This window comes from Eublepharis macularius, chromosome 12 (genome assembly GCF_028583425.1).
Source record: "Eublepharis macularius isolate TG4126 chromosome 12, MPM_Emac_v1.0, whole genome shotgun sequence".
NCBI lineage: Eukaryota > Metazoa > Chordata > Lepidosauria > Squamata > Eublepharidae > Eublepharis > Eublepharis macularius.
Window position 1 is genome coordinate 58,940,162 of NC_072801.1, and position 20,526 is coordinate 58,960,687.

Consider the following 20,526-nt stretch of genomic DNA (forward strand, 5'->3'; position numbering starts at 1 on the left):
AAGAATTGCTGTTCCTTCTAATTGCACTGTCCTGTGCTGCCTTATATAAATAAATAACAATATTCTTCCTTCACTGCTTTGTATTTACATTTTTACAGTGTCTCGCTATATTGCAAACACTGGTTGGTAGGCCTCCTTCTGCATGCTATAAAAGTTCCTTTGATACAAGAGGGCCAATTTCAGCCAGTTCTTCCTCATCACTGTACCTGCCCTTTTTAGGCCATGCAGCTCTCCCATCCCCCAGCATTGCTTTTTTGGTGGTTGCAGGTAGCAACTGTGGAATGGGAAGGCAGAAGGAGCCACCATTGCCTTCTGCTAGTGCTGCAGAGGCTCTAACCCTAAATCATGTCAAAACAGATGAGATGGGTACATGCTATACAGATCATTCCCCCGCCCAGTCTCACACTTTTAATTTGCTGCTGCTCTCTATTATATATACCCGTAACTTTTCCCAACGTAATGTGTTGGTTACTTGTAATTTTTCCAGATCAAACATTTAAAAAATGTTTCAAGATTTGTGGAAACAGTCTGAAGCAAAGGGACACCCCTCAACTAACAGATATATCCTTAAAATGAGGAAAACAACCATAAAAGAAGTACAGTCGCATATGATAGCAATATATGTGGATACCAAAGGGTGGGATGTTTGTCAGTAACTATTGGGCTTCCCTGAACACTCAACTTGATTTTCTTAGCAGTTGATCCCCAAGCACTGAAATTGGTTTGGGTATGGTTCTTCTGCACATCTGCCCTCCTTTTGCATTTTTACAGTTGTGGAGATGGTTTATTTTCTTCCTCACATACCTTAAATAGTCAGAATTTTCAAGCAAGGAAGCTGTCGATCATTGGTGGCATCATCGCAGCACCACTACCCTTTTTTATTTTTTGTGTATGCTTATATTACTATATCAATCTAAGGGCTGATTTTTAACAACAAGGTAGAAAATGAACATGCTACCAGTCTTTGTATGGGGAAGCCTTAAAGGGGAGCAGCTCCACCACCCATAACTAAGCCCTCCCCCCATCCCAACCAGAGACCCCTACCTGGGCTGACCCAGAGCCAAGAGACAGAGGCTGGCACCGGCGGGGCTAACCAACCTCTGATAGGACAGAGCTCAGAGCAGCAGCAGCAGCTATGTACTTTTCAAACTGCATTGTGTTTTCTGGCACCAGAAGTGCCCACCCCCACTACCAAGCCTTTTGTAATTTTTTAAAGAATCTCAATTTCATAGTAGTGTATCAACCTACCATTGTAACAATACATGCAGCAGATTCTCTGATTTAATTTTTTTAAAAGTAAGTCTCTGATGCCCCTTCCCTTATGGAGATACAAGGAAAAGGGCATATCTCTGCAATGGAAGGGGCTAGAGACATTTTTTAAAAAAATGTAACCTGGTAATTCAGAGTCTGCTGTATGTATGTATTGTTACAATGGTAGGTTGATTTAGTGCTATGAAAATGATTTTAAAATAAATTGAAAGCACCACAAAGGAGGGGGGGGGGAAGGAAAGCAGAGGCGAAGAGTGTTTTGAAAATGACAAATGTCCAATCATCAGAAAGTGGGTTGGTGGTGAGTGGACGGAACAAACAAAACTGAAACAAACATAAGACATGAGGAAAAAATTGACTCAAAATTTGGTTAAAGATCAGGTTAAAAGTGGCCTCAAAAATACCAGGGGAAAGAAACAAGGGGAAAGCCAAAAAACCTAAAGTGAAAACTGAAGGCAAAAAATGCATGTTGAAATTGGGATTAATCACAGCAGTATGGGGCCAGAACCTATGGAAAAAACTGTGCAGAAAACCCCTATTATCAGTATTTTAAAAAATCACATGTTGAAGAAGCAGTTGTATGGGGCAATAGACAAGAATAAAATCAGATAATCCTTTGTGAAAAAACAATTAAATGTCCGTAAAAGTAATCTTCAGTAATAACAAAAAAATACATTAAAAATAAATATTGGTTTGGATCCAACCAGCTCAACCTCACCCAATTCTTCTCCTTATTACAGCCACTGTCGTACATGAGTTTTGCCTATGCTGGTCCCATGATCCCCAGTGTAGCTTTTTTGGATGGTCAAAGGGGGATAGAACCTTTCCTCTCTTTTTTATCAGCAGAAAAGATCACTGGATCCCACTTGTATAATTTAGATCCAGTTAGCTTTTGCAAAACATTTGACATCTGAAATGCATGTCTTTAGATTCTGGGAGATTTCATGATTTTTCATGTTGATTACTGGAAATGATTTTTTGTATGTGTTTCAGTTTTAATCATCATAATCATTTGTTTTCTTCCAACCCAGCACAAAAGAACAAGAACAGGTCAATTTAACAAGTGAACAGAGTAGTGAGAGCAGCAGGCTGGGAGTGACTCAAAAAAACAGCAAGTTATTGAACTGCTCAGACAAAATGGAGACTCCAACACTTTCTGAATATGGAGAAGAGGTAGACAGTAGCCAAGTAACTGTTTATAATATAGAGAACAAAAGTTAACTCAGTAGCCTCTCCAGATTTATGGAGTAACAGTAATAGTAACTATGCTTATATACCACTCTTCTAACCAGATTAGTGCCCCACTCAGAGCGATGAACAAAGTCAGTATTATCTTTATCCCCACATTACAGCTGGGGAGCTGAGGCTGAGAGGAGGAGCTACTACTCTCAGCCACCTACTGAACTCATGGCAGTAGTGGGTTTTGAACCAGCAGAGTGCTGATTTGTAGTCCAGCCACCTAACCAAACTATTCCAGCAGCTTTCTTACCCTCAGAGGAAGACTTTCCAGTGTCTTCTGTTGGTGAAAGACTCCTCACTTAGGGTGGAAATACTTGTTGCTAAGTACCTAGGGACACTCAAGTGAACCTCATTTCACGTGTCTTCCCTCCACCTTTCCATGCACTCACTCGCACAGTTCAGTTGCTCTGCGTGAATACATTCATGTGTTATCAGTTCCTCAACTGCTAAAAGTATCCCAGTTTCCCCCCCACCCCGCCTCCCACATCCATTCATTGAAATGCAGATATTGATGGTTTCTTACACCTTAAAGAAATGCAAATTTGCAAGTCAAAGGAGCCTACAGTACTTGTTTTCGCAGCAAAAACAGAGCTAATTTGGTGCTCTGCCCTCCAGGCACACTTGCAAATGTAATCACACAAAGAGAGCTCCTGTGAAAGCAGCAATCACCGAGCAAGAACAGCCTGCACATGAACTGAGGACCGCACACAAAACTCTGCACTTGAGCATCCCCAGGTAAACCCGCAATGTGTATTTCCACAAAGCAGAAGGCAGGCGCTGCATCTAAATCTTCATTTCTGGTACTATAGCTGTAGTGTTTTCCACTTGTTTATTGCACAGACACCTTCTTTTCAAGGAAATACTTCTGGTATAGGGCTCTCTCGTTTTCCTTACACTCAAACAGCACATTTTGTTGTTGGGGGAAAAATGGCAAAAAGTTGAAAATGCCAAATGCATTTGCAAATGTTACTGATTGGATAGCACCTATGAAATCATCAGTGATGAACACGCTTTACAACTCCCATCCATCATTTTATGACTTATACATTTTTTACCAGTTTAGTGGTTCTGTACTTTCCTTCCCTGCTCCAACAAGCAATGGGCAACAGGATTCTCAGGATTTTTACTATATTGAGACTCACTGAGGTGTCTCTACCATTGTACCGACTTTTACTTCCTCGGGTTTCCTTTTTTAGGTAGGCTTTGTGGGGGGGAGGATTTATATCCCACTGTTGTGTTATTAAAACAAGACACAAGTAATATACATGATTCAAAGCTAATCTGGATTGCCAGCTTTCTTATTTGATAGGAGAAAATCTAGTTTAAAGAGAACACGTGGCTGAGTTTTTGTAACAGAAAATATAGGCATACACAAGAACATAATAGGTCCTACTTAGAATAATACCAGCATTATTATTCTAAGCCAGTTTGGTGTAGTGGTTAAGAGTGCAGGACTCTGGAGAGCTGGGTTTGATTCCCCACTCCTCAACTTGAAGCCAGCTGGGTGACCTTGGACTAGTCACAGCTCTCTGGAGCTCTCTCAGCCCCACCCACCTCATAGGGTGTTTTGTTGTGGGAATAATAATGACATACTTTGTAAACCACTCTGAGTGGGCATTAAGTTGTCCTGAAGGGCGGTATATAAATCGAATGTTGTTGGTAGTAGTAGTTGTTGTTGGTTGTTGTTACTGCCTTTAGCCTTGTTTGGGAAGGAGTTGCGTAATCAATCTTAATTGTCCTGCCCCTCATCTCTCAGTTTCATACTTGAGAAACTATCCTTAAATTATTCTCATTTTCCAGAATCTAAAAATTGTTTTGCTAAAAGAGGAGCAACCATAATGGCTCAGAATCCCTTCGCCCTTCTAATGCTTTTTGTTGTTTTTAAAAAGGTGCTGGATTCATTCATATGGTTGCACTGTTTTGTGATTTCCACCAATTCCCTTCTCAGGACTTGGAAGATTCCCCCAAAAGGTGCTGATACTCAGTATCTCTAAATATCACTAGGAAAAAAAAAGCCCTGCCCTTCTAGAAGGTTTGATTAAACACATTTAATTTTTGAAGACAAACTAATGTGTTTTCAAATGTTTTGCCAAAATCTTGAAAACCACAGGTTGAACTTTTGTTTTTACTTTAAAAGAAATAAGAGAATCTTGCAGCCAAATCACTTCATGTTTACCCAACAGCTCAGTGGAACTTGGTTCCAAAGCAATGGGCATTTATGAAGGCTTCGAAACTGCAGTGCAGGTGCACACAGCAGCACCAACCGCAATGGTGCTTGATCCATTACCCGTAAATAAATAATTTGAGTCACTCTCTGATGTTGCTTTGTACTTAGAAAAAGCAGATGAATCTGATTTTGGTGATGTGAATTATAACCTCCAGACCAATATCAGTATTCAAATGTTTGCTGCTTTCTGAGGAGCTGAGTGACTAATGTCTTCTTGTTAGTATCCTTTTTATCAAGATTCCCTGGTGTTAATCATGCCTCTCTTCAACTCTGATGGTGACTCTTTCGCAATAGACTGCGTAGTGGATGAACATTATTTGAAATTTAATGGGCCCTTCCCCTTTCTGCTTCCAACATCAGAGTTCCTTGACATCATGAATATCACTTGCTCCTTTTCTCTTTCATACTAATAAGGTAATTTGCTTGCCTCTAGACCTCAGCACCATTGTACGTCAGCTCCGTTCCTTTGGCTGACACAGCACAGACATCCATTTACACTGATTATTTACACTGAGGAAAAAGGATCCTCTTCCCCTGCAACATGCAAAACAGTTTGACTTCAGTCAACTTATGTATACCTTATTAACTTATTAGGACATCTGTGGGATTTTAATTTTGGTATTGCTTACTGTGTGGGCTATTCTCATACCACCTGCTCTTTTCCATGCTTTGGCCACCTCCAATGTGACATTTCTTTTCCCTGTGTCCATGTGACCCTATGTCCATACACCACGCTAACAGAGCTGCTGCTGCACACTTGCACAATAAAGGAAGAACTCAACTGCACATGCACCCGTACACAAATTCTTTACAAATAAGGCTTGGTAGCACATGATTGACCCCCTAGTCATCATCCACAATATCCAATTCATCAGATGGCTGGTCACAGAACTGTTCTGAAGTTTTACTCCTTCATATTTTTCAGTTCCATCATTCTACACCTACACACATTCCTACATTTTCAGTATAGACAATAACATTTTGCTCCCTTTTGTACATTATAATGCGTATTTTCCACCCAGCTTATTCACAGCCAGGAGTCACAATCCTTCTACTCTTGCCCTACTTACAGCCTAATCTATTCTATGAAGGTACTCACATTCATGCATTTTAGGCTGCTTCTTGACTCCCTCCCCCACCCCCGGCCCTGTCCACTCCTCACATGGATCTACTTTAAAGGTTAGGTGCAGTTCTTGTAAAATGCTATATGAAACACTAACGGAATAGTCACAGTGCTTTGTAATGCTTCTGATGCACTATAAGCCTGTCCACAGCAAGGATAATATCATGGGTTTTTTTTTTTTAACATAAGGGTGTTTCCATGTGATTTCCCAAAAAAACCCAAAGAGAACCCACCTAGCAGAAATCTAACACCAATCACTTTTTAAATTTTCTCTCATAGAATATAGGCAACTTTGCTGTGGGGCTGGGGGCGGGGGAGCAGAAGGAGAGGAAAAACATAGCTGCTAAACTGATTAAAAAATAAAGTCACAAAACGACAAGGGGAGCAGTAAAAAGTAGTGTTCTTGCTGTATGAAAAAGCACCAATTGTGGGGATGAAGGGTAAGGCCACTAAAGGTCTAAAGAAGAAGAAAAATCAAAATACTTACTGCACGCTTCCAAGTAGAGTTATTGTGCTTTGATGTAAGCTGCAACAAACCAGACAACTTTCAGCTGGTTAAATCCCTACAGTTCCTTTTGGTTATTATTCTGCAATTTCACATGACTTGGACTCTACTCTGGTTATTGTCCTGCAAGAAAGGATGATTTCAAGGAATTGATAATAGATTTCATGTCAGAAAAATGTTTATTCCTTTGAGATTTATAGCTGTGTTTTAAAAATTAAACAGCTCCCCCCCCAAATAAAATTACTTGTTTTTCAAATAACACTTGTTTGCAATGTAAACTTCAAAACTGGCTCCTCTTGTTTTTCAACACAAAAAGGGTTAGTGTTGAAGACATTTTCTAGTGTATTTTTTCCTGTTTTTACCTTGCAGAAGAGACCAACTAAGAACATTATATTAGAAAAGCAACCATTTGAAAGTAAACTTATTTTGCTCCCCTTGTCTTTTGCAGCAGGAACACAAAAATACAATTCCCATTCCTTCAAAACAAACACTTTTGTGCGCATGAAAACCGTAACATACTTTTAAAAATGTTGTTGGCACATGAAGGATCATAATTTGTTATCAAGTACCTATTTCAAAACATTATTGATTGTAATCCTATGTTCTTCCAAAGTAGTCCAGCGCAGTATAAATTGGTTTCTTCCTTCTCACAACCACTTGTCAAGCTGAGATAGGCGGCTTACCCCAACTAGTAGACATGGCCCCTTTTCTTGTGGTGCTCTTAAAAACATGTCCAAATGCCAGATCATACATTCTATAGTGTTGTTTGCTGAACTGCAACACAAAGGTTGAACAAATGTGAAATAAGCTTACTTTCAAATGGTTGCTTTTCTAATGTAATGTTCTTAGGACATAATCCTTTATAAGGTAAACTAGAAAGGTATATGAAAATAAAACCAAAGAATGTCCTGATCTTATATGTCTGTTCTGTACAACCTACCATTCCCCCTCCTCATTGTGAAGGAGTTTTCCATTAGGCTAAATGGAATGGTGAAATCTGTACTATTGTGTTTGTTAATTACCCCTTTCCTGGGTAAAAGCTGTTTTTCCATCTGCACAAACGTAGGTAAGGTGGTTTGTGCCTTGCATAGAAGTAATTGGTTTTCAGAGGGGGGAGGGGAGAAGAGGCCACACTGATAGGGGAAAAAATCCTTTTGGGTGCCTAGTACCATTTATGTAGCTATCACAATTATGAGCCATGCAGTATTTACCGCAAATGGAGCTTGCTTACCGTAATAATGACCTGACCCCTTCTTATAATTTTGATTGTACTGGAGTTTAGTGAAAAGAAAACTCCCAACCCTGATTTTCTGAATGGTACACCAATAGAAAAGGGCAACAATTCAGGCGTGGTCTCTGCCTTGAGTCCTTGCAGTCAGCTCCCCAATTTCTAACAGAAGGGACCTGCTCATACCCTTTAGTAGGGTAGTGCACAGCTGATGCTTATCCTGGGTGGGCACTCTTATTGATGAGCCTCTCTGGGATGAGACAATTGGAACCCCTTTCAAAGGGGTGGCAGGTGGTGGGGTTATACATCCAGAAAAATAAAAATAATAGAACTTCACCTGAACTAGTCCACTTTAGGCAGGGAAGTGTCCCGTCTGAATGTTGAAAAAAATTCCCTGGCCATACAAAAGTAGCATGCAAAGGAGAAGGGTTCAGCATAGCATTTTCTACTACATGCTTTTTTTCCTACATGCAGTGTGTGTTTCTTTCCTTTGGGAGGAACACTGAAATGTGATGTTTCCCTTACTTGAAGTGCAACAGTCCAAAAAGAAGTATTACCATTAATGAAAAGTTTGCAAAGATTAAGGTGAAAAAATCTCTCTCTACAAGAAACAGGAAACACTGCAGTCACCATTTCAATTTTGGGGCCCAAGCAGAGTTGTTTGGAGCAGGAAAGCTGATGAAAGACCCAAAGATGAAACTGAGAAGTAAAATTTATGATGAGTAGCTGGAACAAGTGGAATATGAAGTGAAGCTCTTTCTAAATGTATTTTAAGTTGTTCCATTTGCGGATCAGGGTAGAAAATTCATGTCAGGAGAAGTAATAGATTTGTGTAACTTGTATTAAAATCATTGTCATCATGTCAATCAATTTCCTCCCAAAGGCTGTATGCACTACTCTTCCAGAAACCACAACAGGCAGCCCAGGAGAACAGTAAGTGTCCATGTTGGCCAGATCCATCCATACGTAGGGCTGGCAGAGTGAGGCTCCTCAGGTGGTAGACTTTGAGAGGTCTAGTCTTTATGATAGAGGACATGCTTTGCAAATAAAAATTCAATCTCTGAAGAGCCAATGACACTCAGAATAGACACTACTGACCCACAGCATTAAAGTTTACTTCATGCAAAAAAGCAGAAATGGCCCCTTTTAGAAGAATCCTATACCACTTGGTTTCCTGTAATAGCTCTTTCCACAGCAGTACAGAAGCACAATCTGTTGCACCTAGAAAAACTTATTTATCCATTTCAAGTAACTCAGTTTAGTAATTAATATGAAACTGAAAATTTCCACAGTGCCTGATTCTCTCTGCTTCCTATGGCTTCAGCACCTGCCTTTTTTTCTGTGTCTGGCTGTGTTTTCTTTACACTTTACTCTTTCTGATTTTACCTCAGGAGCATCAAATCTTTTTGGCAGACCCCTTCTGTTTCTTTTAAATGCTCTGGGGGCTGGGACTAGAATGGTTTTTAATTTGCATTAGGCTGATGTTTTATTGTGATTTTATTGAATATATTATATTTTAGTATTGATTTTTAACAGTTGTGATTGTTGTGAACTGCTTTGAGATCTTAATGGAAGAGAAGCAGTAAAAAATTGAATATGAATAAATATTTACTGCAACTCCCCCTTACTTTTTACTGTAAACTTTTACCTCAGGAGATCAATCCCTTTTAATTAAATCACTCCTTTCTCTTAATTCTCTCTGTGACTCTCTCCACAGCCTTTTCTACAATTACCTTTAACTTTTACCTTAAAAAGGCTTTTTAGTCACACTGCATTTCATCTCACACACACACAGCATATTTCCTTGGAATAATTTCTTGCAGTTTTGAGGGCTACCAAGTTAAAATATACTGAGGCCCTAACTGTATGTTACATCATTCCCACCCCACTCGAGATTCACCATGAGGACATCAGAGCAGGACTCTGTGGGGAGAGTGTTTAAGCCATTCCCTCCTGCCATTCCTCTAACTCCAAATGAGAGCTGCTGTTTGCCCCCTTGGGGAAACTTACACGTACTGATGGCTACATATAGGCTTCCCCAGTGGGGCAAACAGCAGCTGTCCAGAGCCATTTTGGGTCAGAAAAGCACCCTGGGGGGAAGATTAAACCTCTCCTCATGCACTGTGGTCCTTATCTGAATCCGGCTCCTCTGTACCTGGCAACTGAGTTCAGAGTGCAAAAGTTGCAGTGTACATTTGATCAAAAGTTCTTGTGGCCAGCCAGAGGAAGGCATGAGGAAAACGGTTTGGTCCTAATTAACTTCATGGGAAAAATAAATATGCTTTGCAACCTGTAGCCTATCATTCTAGTGCCCTCTGGTATCCTGCTACTCCATGGTGGCAAAGGGACACTGTGGCTGCTTCCACATGCAAATTTTTCCACACGTGGAATACAAGCCCCCAGTTTAAATGGGAATGTCATGCTTATTCTGAGCAGCTTGTGGGCCTTTCTTCTTTAAACCAGAGGAAAGAAGAACCTCTTTTGATCCAGTTCAAAGGAAAAACTGCAGCGGGGCTGCTGGCAGAGCACCCATGCGGAAGCTCTACCCCCAGGCACTATGCATAAGGGGATAGTGCCAAACTCTATATTTCCTTGCCCCTTCTGGACCACTAAGCTGTGCCATAGTTTTACAGTACAGGTCAGTGAGGAAGAGGAAAGGGGGACTTTGGGTTTGCAGGAGGCCTGGTGCAAACAGTTGTATGCATACTTTTGCATGTATGTGATGTGGGGGAAAGAGGATGATGGAGCATTAACAGCAGCCAGCAGCATGGGGAAAGTGTGCGTGGATGTCATTCCCATACGGCTTGCTGCTTCTACCACTGAGGCAGAGGTGCATTTTCACACATCTGTGTAGAATCAACCTGGGACTTTTTCATGTGTATCTCCCCACTTGGTACAGACAATGCCAGCTGGAGAAGTAAATATGAGCTGCCTTGCTAGCATTGTGAAGTGGTTTAATGTCTGAAATGGAGCAATATGTCTGGCTGTCTGTTCCAGCAGGCCTGAACTAGCACCTGAGGAACAAGCTTTAGGCCCCGTGCATCATGAGCTAATGCCAACTGGTGGGAAGAAATCACTCGACAAGTGGTTTGGTCTAATAGAATGGTGAGCATCTTCTGCAATTGATTCTCTCTCTCTCTCTCTCTCTCTCTCTCTCACACACACACACACACACACACACACACACGACAAAATTTTGGCAAGAACATTGATTGTACCTAACTGCTATTCAGTACAGCTTCTCTGTATAGCCTAGAGCCACTGGGGGTCAACTAGTGGCCACATAAGTGGATTATACCAGTACCACAACTATTTAGAGTTCTAATCTACACACAAAACCAAAAGAAAGAAAAAAATTAACACAATTAACGCATGAAAGAACTCCTTTACTTGTAAGAGTTGTACAGAGGAAGGAATTTCAGCAGGTGTTTTTCTTACCCCAAAGGATAAGCCTGTTCTGGAGCTTTCCCCCCTTTCTACCTAGTGACCTGCAGAAAGATAAAAATATAAAATATTTAAAATGTAGTTTGATGTAAGAAGAGCCCTGCTGGATCAAGACCAGTGGTACATCTAGTCCAGCATTCTGTCTCACACAGTGGCCAGCCAGTTATGCTGGAGGGCCAACTACAGGGCATAGAGGCAGAGACCTTCCCCTGATGTTGCCTCATAGCACTAGTGTTCAGATGTTTTACTGCCTCTGAATGTGGAGGTTCTCTTTAGTCACCATTGCTAGTAGCCACTAATAGACTTGTCCTCCATTAATGTTTCCTTGTGTTGAAAGTAAAGTTGAAATGGATTAAAACTAGCCTGAAGACAATTCAAGATATTTTCCAACATATCTGGCTTTGAGTTTGCCTGCCACAATTTAGACTAGGAACTACGGCCAGTGGGGAAACTTTGAGCACAGCCTGTGGGTTAGATCTAACAGAACATCCCTGTGGACAGGATATCTGGCTCACGCCCAACTTTCCCACCTTCCCCTTACTCCTGCAGCCTCAAACACCCCATTAAATGCTATTCCTGGGGGTCTGCCATTCTCCAGAAGCTGTATTTTAGGAGCTGTAATAAGAAGGTCAAAAAGTCACATGGTGGCCAGAAATCCTTGTCTGTGGAAATGCTCAGCCCAAAGCCAGAACATCTTAGTTACAATAACTAGCTTCACATATTTGAAATTAGGGCACGTGCAGGTACAGGCAAGCACTGGCTAGATTTAGGGGGTTAGAAACCACATTTGCTTTGTGGCACAGACACTAAGGGTATTATTTGCTGTAAAACCCCAAGGGATTCTCAAATTTCTAGACATAAGGTTTCCTAGGTGTAGGTAAATACTTTCAGTTTATTTTCAAGCCTACTACATAAAGCAGGTCAATTTTATCTGCTTGTATGGATTCTGAGAATGTTGAAATGGTTGCAGGGGTATGAATGATACTGAGATAGGCACTGTGTGGGGATGCCCAACAGGGTTTTTTATTCATTTGAAATTTGCTGATTTTAACAAATCTTTGCTCAGTGTTTGGAAGGTGGAAAAGTTCTTTCTTTGCACTATGTTAGGAAAGCAGGACTGAGGTCTAGCTACCCAACTGTAAATACAGGGATAGTGTAGCCGTTTTGAACAGTGTAAATGTACTGAAATGTCACCTTTTCCCTTTAAAAAGGTCAAGTATCCTCTACTCTCAAGCTATAGTTTAAGTAAGATCTCCCAGCTAACACCATGTTGCTACCAATGCAGACTAAGAAAACCCACTTGCATCCTATAGATACTCCATTACTTATCTAAAATCTGTAGCTCCTTTCATTGGCCACTCCAGAGTTTCTCCAATTATTGCTTACCTGCTTGGTTTTTGTCTCATTTCCCTTTCACCCAAGAGTTGTCCACAACCAAGACTGTAACTGCCATGGCCTTGTTGGATAAGGAATCCTCCAGAAATCCTGAAAATAACACTATGTTCTCTCTCTACACAGGTTCCTTGATGTCCCTTTAGGGTACGTGTTACTGCACATCTTGCAGAAACTGGTGCTTCCTGGCCTCCTCCTTGCATGTGTTTTGCTACTGGCAATAGTCTATTTAGTGCCACCCTATGGCCACCATCTTGTTTGGGTTGAACCCAGGGGAAATCCTTGGCCTCAGCTACAACTTCAGTACCTGCGACCACCACCAGTCTAATTTTGCCCCTCAATTTGTGTAAAGGAAAAGAAGCTGACTAGGAAGACCAATGTCAAATAAATAAAAGTAATCCATGAAAATAAACTGACTAGATCTCTGAAGCCAAGGGCTTAGCTAGAGCCAATGCCACCGAACAGTCTTTGATAAGGGCATGGTACTTCCAAACGTGCATCAAGTATGGTAAGCAATTTCAGTTGTTTCAGGAGTTTGTGTACCTTTTGGAAGGTCAACATATCTAAGAGAATTCTCTGTAGTCTACTACAAAAAGGTCTCATGTTACTGGAAAGCAGAGTAGACTTTAAAAGAAAATTTTTCATTGAGTTTCTCCTCTGCAGGCACACATACGTAACCCTACATACCAACTTTTTCTGAACAAGTTAATACCTTCCAGGAGCACCTGACAACTGAGTTTTGCATTACCAGCTATTTGTCAGCAACCAAATGGGCAGATCTATAAAGTATGCTTCCAACAACGGTCCCAAAATTTGTGTTTGACATGTAATAGTGATGAATGGAGCCCTCCTGCTTCTCCTTAAGTCTCTCCTCCTGCTCTTCTGCTGAAGAAAAATACTATTTGGGTGGATTAAGTCATCTGCTTTCCTTCCCCTTGATTCTCAACAAATTCCACCAAACTATTACCATTTCTACCTACCACCCATGATTGCAAAACATGCAGTTCTGTCCCAAGACATCCAATTCAGGCATGCTTTTGAAGAGATATTTATTGTTACCTACCATTTTATTTTATTCTAACTCTTCAAAAATTCTGAGAGATAGAAGAGGGTAACCCAAATGAGTATGAATACATCTATACTTGTCCCCTCCCTTAACCATCTCTCTTGTGTCCACTTTTTTCCTCCCCTTGAGGAAGGCCAATGGTACCAATGTTTAGATTTGCATCATCAGAAAGGGACAGACACTAATCTCATCTTCTGTACAGCACATGATCATATCATATACTTGCTGACTTTGGGCTGCAGAAATTCTTATATTTCACATCTGGATTTTCAGAGTTTTATCAGACCCCAGAGCAAGGGGCTGCCTGTACATACCAGTTGAGTCCCTTTGACAACAGGAAACCCCATTTCTTCCAACAAATTTGACAAAGAATGAACCACTAAAGCAAATAGACTCCAGAAGGCATAACCCCTTCCCTCAATCAACCAAGAACCTGGGTATCTTAAAGAGACCCGTTATAATACAGAACAGCTTGGTTTCCTCTTGTCAGCTACGTCAGATTAAAAGTATCAGACCATTAAGAATACAGCAAAGAATAAGCAGAAGGTAATTTCTAAGCCCCCAATGTGACGTTTGAACACACAGGCTAAGATGCCCATTGGAAATATTAAAAGGGAGCACAGCTTATGTTAACAAAATATACATATATATTTTAAAGCGTTAAAAAGGAGCTGGAGTTATTTACATAAAAGATGTTACTAGCATCCAGAAGCATTTTTAAGAAAGAATTTGGGGGCATTCTGGGGATCTTTAATCAAGTAGAGATGCATGTGTGTGGAGAATGCACAACAAACGAATTATGTTGCACAAAATTCAGTCTGATAAGAAACGACTATCCAGACTGAAAGAGGTCATGCATTCAGGTAAGGATCTACTTATCTGTGAACCGTTCAGGACTATTTCCCATCATTTCCTTAAAAACCTTCAGAGATTTCATAAACTTTCCCAAGACAACCCATTCCAGGAAAAAATGCTAACTACATAAGAGGCTGTAAACCAAGAGAGAGATTGCTTCACTGTTTATTGTTTGGAAATAGACATCCCACAGACATCAGACCTCACAGATCAGTTAGCTTATTCACAGGTTTATTCCCAGTGATGGGTTTAATTGTACAGTTCCTTAGGACTGTGGGAAAAGACCAAATCAGATAACATAGGATTCTGAGTGTTTTTAGGGGGAAGGTTGAATATACGTTAGGATGGAAACTGATGCCTTATTTAATCACTTGCGGGATAATTTTCAAGGTTAATTATGACTTTTCTTGGTTTCTCCCTGCTAGTCTTTAAGGAATTGTTATGTCCCACCTAAGGAGTAGGCAAAACATTTGGGGACAAGAGGAGACTAAGACCTTTGGATCAAATTTCTCACTTGTTTCTAAAGAGTGTCAACCATTTTACTCCAAGCATGGACAACCATTTAGTAAAGGAGGGAGCAGCAGCTAGTTATATTAGGATGTTTCTCTTGATGTCAATGTTCAGCCATTTCCAGAGATGAACTGTTGGTTTTACAAAGTTATTAAATGCTATTGCCTCTGGATGGAAATAGCTGTTTTTACTAGTAACCAAAATACCACACTCTTTTTCACTTTGAACTCCCCACACCACACACTCTTTATAAAACGTGGTGAGCCTATCATTCGAAGGCAAACAGGAGCCTTTGCTCAGAAGTTATGCGGAACGGCCCAAACAAACAAAACTAGAAAGAGAAACAACAAAATACACAACTCAGCCACCCAGAAGAAAAAGAACTGAGCACCATCTATTTCAAAACAATGGGATGCAGTATTCAGCTACACAGAGGGTTTGGCTTTCCACATTTTCTATCTTGGCATTTCTGACTGCCACCTCCATGAGATCACCTCCACCCAAAGTGACCCCCTTATTCTGCCAGCAAGAAACGTGGCACCAAGTCTATTTGGCTCGCTCTTCAGTCTTGCCGAGAACCAAAGAAGGGGAAAACGCTACAAAATAAGAAAGGCCCCTAAGTTTCTGACTGGGACGTTGCCTTCATGCTATAACTTCCATCTAATTGGCAGGATTGAGCTACATCAGGCCACTTTTTAGGGAGTGACCTCTATAATCCTAAGGACTGGAAACACAATGATCTTTAAAGGGGGGGGGGCGGGAGAAGTGACAGGAACATAAAATGTGGTTACAAATCCTCCACATATCTGATGAGGTGTCCCAGTTTTAAAAATAAGAAAATAATAGACGTTTTGGAGAGCTCCGCTGCTTTCTCCTTCCAGCCAAAAAGGGTGAGGGGGCATGGCCTTCAGAATTTATCTTGCCACTTGGGAGGGAAAAAACCCAAACTCCAAAGGGTTTTTCTGCACTCCCAATAGTGCCATAAAGTCTCTCCTCCTTCAGAGGATAACACACTTCCTTTTGGAAGATTTCTTCTTGCGCCCATTGCTGATCTTTTCTTTGTGTTTTCGGATTTCTCGCACGAGGGTGTAGAAAGCATCCTCCACTCCCTTTAAGATACACAGATGATACGAAGAGGGGAGAAAAGACACAAACAGATGACATAATTAGTTATCCTGTTCAAATATTGGCTATGTCCAGGGAATTTTAAAAATTCCAGCTATTTTCGTCTATGAACCACTCAGTAGATCAGCGGGTTTGCCTCTAGGGTGGGGAAAAATTATTTGTTTATTTATATCCCACCTTTCTCCCCAATGGAGGGTATAAATGCTTTAAGATAACGCAGGTAGTAAGTCATGCAGCTCCATTGCTACGATGTAGGAGGACAAAACTAGATTGGGGGAGAAGAGGACAAACAGCATTTGCAGGTTGCTGTTCCTGGAGTCTGGCACTTCTCCTCACACTGGACTAACTGCAAAGCCAGCAAGTCAAGCACCTTTTCCCATTTGCACAATACAGTACCTGTCTGGTTTTGGCAGAGGTCTCTACAAAGGGAATTCCATAGCTTCTGGCAAGCTCTTGAGCCTGTTTAGTATCTACTGTCCGAGAGGGGAGATCACACTTATTGCCAACAAGCACCATGGGAACGTCATCAGAATCCTTCACACGGTTGATCTGTTCTCTGTAATTGCACAAGAGAAGGTGTTACAATCTAGCCATGAAGAATTAACCTAGACTTAGAATTGCTTAGACCAAGAATTCCTAGCTTCAGTCCTAGTTTTCTACTTATAAGCCAAAGATCTTTGAACAGCATCCCTGTTAATATATACAGGAATTTAGTTTGCACCACATGCTCTCCCAAATCTGGTACAGACTGAGTGACGTCCAAATTAATAGGATGGGTCATCACGTCTCTCCTCCCAACTTAAAAAAAAAACACCAGTCTTGGGTGGCTAAAGAGGAGGAATGGTGCTTAACTCTTCCCTCTCTATTTTCCCATTCAAAATTATATTATTTCCCTTTACAGCTTTTCAGCACTGAAAAGAAAAGGAACTGAGGGGGCATAGATTTCAAGCAGAAAACTGGAAAGGGATGGAAGGCTTAAGTACACACCCACACCTCATTTCTCCACTCAAACTTGTAACCTTACAGGGAAAGTCATAGGGGATGAGGAAGAGAAGATACATGCAACTATGTGCCACATCTATTTTGGCCCAAAAAGAAAGAAAGGATTACTTGGCAATTAGGATAAATGAAGCAAAAGCATCACCTCTGCATAAGTTTGTATATTCAACATAAATCTATGTATTAGTACTACTTGAATTTGGTATTGATTTCCACTCTCCCTGCTGGCTGGAGAGACTGAACAATTTTTTTTTTGCTTTTATTAAAATATTTATTCCCTGCCTTACCCACCATAACAGAATGGCTTAAAGTGATGGGCTACTAAAGCTTCAGTGTCCTCTTACCTGTAGTGGTGAACATCTTCAAAAGACTTTGTGTTGTTGATTGCAAAGACACAAAGGAAGCCTTCTCCTGTCCTCATATATTGGTCACGCATGGCACTGTACTCCTCCTGCCCAGCCGTGTCCAGGATATCCAAGAGGCATGTCTCTCCATCGATTACCACCTGCTTCCGGTAGGAATCCTGAGGTTCAGAAGCACAAAGATGTGGCAAAGCAATTTAACAACTGAAACTAGCACAGTCTGATTTCAATGGGGTGGAAAATACAACAAGAGAAAGCCAAGGAGGAGGTGGAGACAAGGCCATTTTAGCGGTAGGCACGTAGAAGAAGGGCACACATCTTGGTTACGCTGAAAGGACTTCATTTTATGAGCCCAGAGAATGAACAAGAGTTCGTTGGGCAACAGAAGACAGAATGATTGGAGAACAGAGAAAGGTCAGTGTATTGAAAACAGAGAATCCTGAACAGGTAGTTTGATCAAAAGTGCTGGAGGCAGAAAAAGGATCAAAGAAGTATTTAGTCATAAGAAAGCTGTCAGAAACCTTGGCAAGATCATGTACCTCTATAGTTGGATCATATTCATCCACAAAGTGATTCTGGATCAACTGTATGGTCAATGCACTCTTCCCAACACCACCAGCACCCACCACCACCAGTTTGTATTCCGTCATCTCCGCTGGGTACTGGGTCAAACTGAAAAGGAAGAGAAAGTAGGACTAATAAAGCAGGCACTGCAATGGAGTCCTGTGTTCCCCATCAACAATTCATGTGAGCTTACATCACTTTATTGTTGCATCTTCTTAAACACCCATTGCTAGTTTGATATCTCCCACTTCCCTCCCCACCATGCAGGAGGTCCTTAGATCTTTGCTCAAATCCAGGACTTCACATTAAAATAGGCAAAGATGTTAAATCAAAACTACTGGGTTCAGAGATCTCAGGCAGTGTTAGGACATAATGACAAACCACAACTCCAGCTTAATCCATGTTTAAATCCTGGCTTGTAAAACAGAGAGCAAACAACAACAGGTCTGGATTCAGAATTAACCACAAATGATGAATTTCATGAAAGCACAAGTTTTTCATGAGAGAGCTGTACATGAAGGGAAAGAAGATAGGAAGGAATTTACAAGCCTAAAGATCCCCTAGCCTTGGTTCCTGGAATAAACATGGTTTGCCACTATGTATGAACAATATCATAGATTTTTTTTCACAAAGAAAGGACTGGTACTCCCTGGTTTGTTCTTCTATATCACCCAAAACACTCCCAGACAGCAGGATTTCAAGTGTGAGGCATTTTAGAGATGCCAGTTTCTGATATCGGATGCAGTGGCCCCCTTGGATGGACTAAAACCAAGCCTGAAACTGACAGGTCAAAGGTACCACTTAGAGTCAACTGACGGGCTAGAGCCAATGTGAAACTTAGACTTGACCAGCTTTTAGACCCCAATCTTGGTAATCTTTGGCAAGTGAAGGCCTGTTGAATCAGTACACCTGACAAAGACACACATGCCACATGGGGATCTATGTCAATCTCTTTCACGACTGTGGTGCATCCTCCACAGCAGGACTAGCAAGATCGTTGGAAGCAGTACAGACCTGCATTACAATGCAGCTGAAACCTTCCGATGGGCCAATTACTACAAAGATACCCTCTCCTTCATTCCGGTTAAGGGCTACAGTCCTCAATCAGCCTTAACGAAAGGTACCATCTGGCCACTGCTGTCCTTGTCTGCAACCCTTCATGCCCCTCCTCCTCCCACCAGTACATCCAGGCAGACTTTTCCCAACAGTGCTATCTGGATGCATTTACTAGTCACATTATAAACCAAACCCAGCACCAACAACATGCTTATACATCATACACCTTTCCTCTTGTTTATTAAATATTTTTTTGGGGGGGACACATGTGAAAGGCCAAGGAAGTTTAAAAAGGGGTAGGATTTAGGCTTGTCAATCTCCAGGCAGGGCCTAGAGACAGCTGTTGTGGCATAGTGGTTAAATGGTTGGGTTGCCAGTCAGCACTATGCTGATTCAAACCCCATTACTACCATGAACTTTGCAGGTAGCCTTGGGTAAGATACTCCTCTCACCCCCAGCTCCCCAGCTGTATTGTGGGGATAACAAAACTGACTGTTCATGGCACTAATCTGTCCAGAACGTCAGTACATAAGCACAGTTATTATTGTCATCTCCCAAAATTACAATAGACTAAAGAAATCCCTTCCTCTGGAGAAAATGGCTGCTCTGAAGGGTAGTCTCTAGGGCATTATAGCCCGCTGGGGTCCCTCCCCAGACCCTGCCCTCCCTAGGTTGCACCCCCAAATCTCCAGGAATTTCCCTATCTGGAGTTGGCAACCCTATAAAATAAAAAGAAGATACTTAGGAACTACCGAGCGGGGAGGCAGTGCTGGGGGTGATGAGTGGCATCCTGGGATACATTTGCCTATAAGCTGCAACCCCTTTCCCTTAAACCCCAACCCGCTCTATATTCTCATCCCCCCATACACTGGGTCCTTCAGAACTCCACCCCACAGTGTTTATGGGATAACAACAACACTGGCTTTGTTCAACCCCTGGGTGGGCACTAATCTGCCTAGAAGAGCAGTATACAAATTCACGTTGTTGTTACTGTTATGCACTTCTTTCCCCAAACAAATGACCCACCCCGATACAATCCCCCAACTCCGGTGCACACCCATCCGTCGGAACTGAATGCAAATCCGTTCTCCCCCCCCCCTTCAAACTCTCCCCAGCGCCGCTTCCCAACGCACTGACCCTCCAGGCAGCCCCTGCCCAGCAGCCCCCTCCTCATTCCAATCACCCCCTCGGCACTTACCCGCCCAATCCCCGCGGGAGGGGCAGGAGAGGCTGGGGGTCTCACGCGCCCCCCATGGGAGGAGGCAAGGGGGTCTTGGGGCGGCGGCGAGCGCACGCACTCTCCTGGCAAGGCCCGGGCCCAGGGCCGGCAACGGAAAACCCCTCCCTCGGACAGCCTGACAGCTCCCTTCGGTGCCCCGCCTCTCAATTCCGCACGGCCAATCGGAACACGGCACCGCCCCACATCATCCAATCAGAGTGGCCTGGCGCCATAGAGATGAGGGCCGTGGGTGAGGCTAGAGAAGTTGCTAGAGGGTAGAGGGACTAGGGCGGGGCTCGGGAGGGGAGGAAAAATGGCGGTGGGGTGGATGCAAAGGGGAGGG

The 20,526-nt window shown here is 42.0% G+C and overlaps 2 protein-coding genes across 2 annotated transcripts in view; one reads left to right on the top strand and one right to left on the bottom strand.

Moving 5' to 3' along the window:
- KASH5 (KASH domain containing 5) overlaps positions 1-12,798 on the top strand; it is a 30,592-nt gene extending 17,794 nt beyond the window's left edge. Inside the window, exons 13-16 of the mRNA XM_054994082.1 lie at positions 3,208-3,243; positions 8,475-8,524; positions 10,589-10,696; positions 12,554-12,798. Of these exons, the coding sequence (XP_054850057.1) occupies positions 3,208-3,243; positions 8,475-8,524; positions 10,589-10,696; positions 12,554-12,755 (396 nt within the window). The 3' untranslated portion in view covers positions 12,756-12,798. The remainder of the gene's footprint in view (positions 1-3,207; positions 3,244-8,474; positions 8,525-10,588; positions 10,697-12,553) is intronic.
- A 1,699-nt stretch (positions 12,799-14,497) lies between these two features.
- On the bottom strand, positions 14,498-20,314 carry LOC129338629 (GTPase HRas-like). Its single transcript, XM_054993012.1, has 5 exons — positions 20,163-20,314; positions 17,884-18,016; positions 17,327-17,505; positions 16,380-16,539; positions 14,498-15,967 (listed from the first exon to the last, which is right to left on the bottom strand). Exons 2-5 carry the CDS (start codon positions 17,992-17,994, stop codon positions 15,857-15,859), a joined length of 561 nt encoding a protein of 186 aa, XP_054848987.1. The 5' UTR covers positions 17,995-18,016; positions 20,163-20,314; the 3' UTR covers positions 14,498-15,856.
- Positions 20,315-20,526: the final 212 nt, after the last annotated feature.

What these genes read in the sequence shown, in the direction of transcription:
- LOC129338629 (XM_054993012.1), bottom strand. Translation starts at nt 17,994, where the DNA reads ATGACGGAATACAAACTGGTGGTGGTGGGTGCTGGTGGTGTTGGGAAG. An exon ending in AATATGATCCAACTATAGAG is followed by an intron (nt 17,506 to 17,883) that starts GTACATGATCTT and finishes TCTGAACCTCAG; the next exon opens with GATTCCTACCGGAAGCAGGT. An exon ending in CCTCTGCCAAAACCAGACAG is followed by an intron (nt 15,968 to 16,379) that starts GTACTGTATTGT and finishes TGTATCTTAAAG; the next exon opens with GGAGTGGAGGATGCTTTCTA.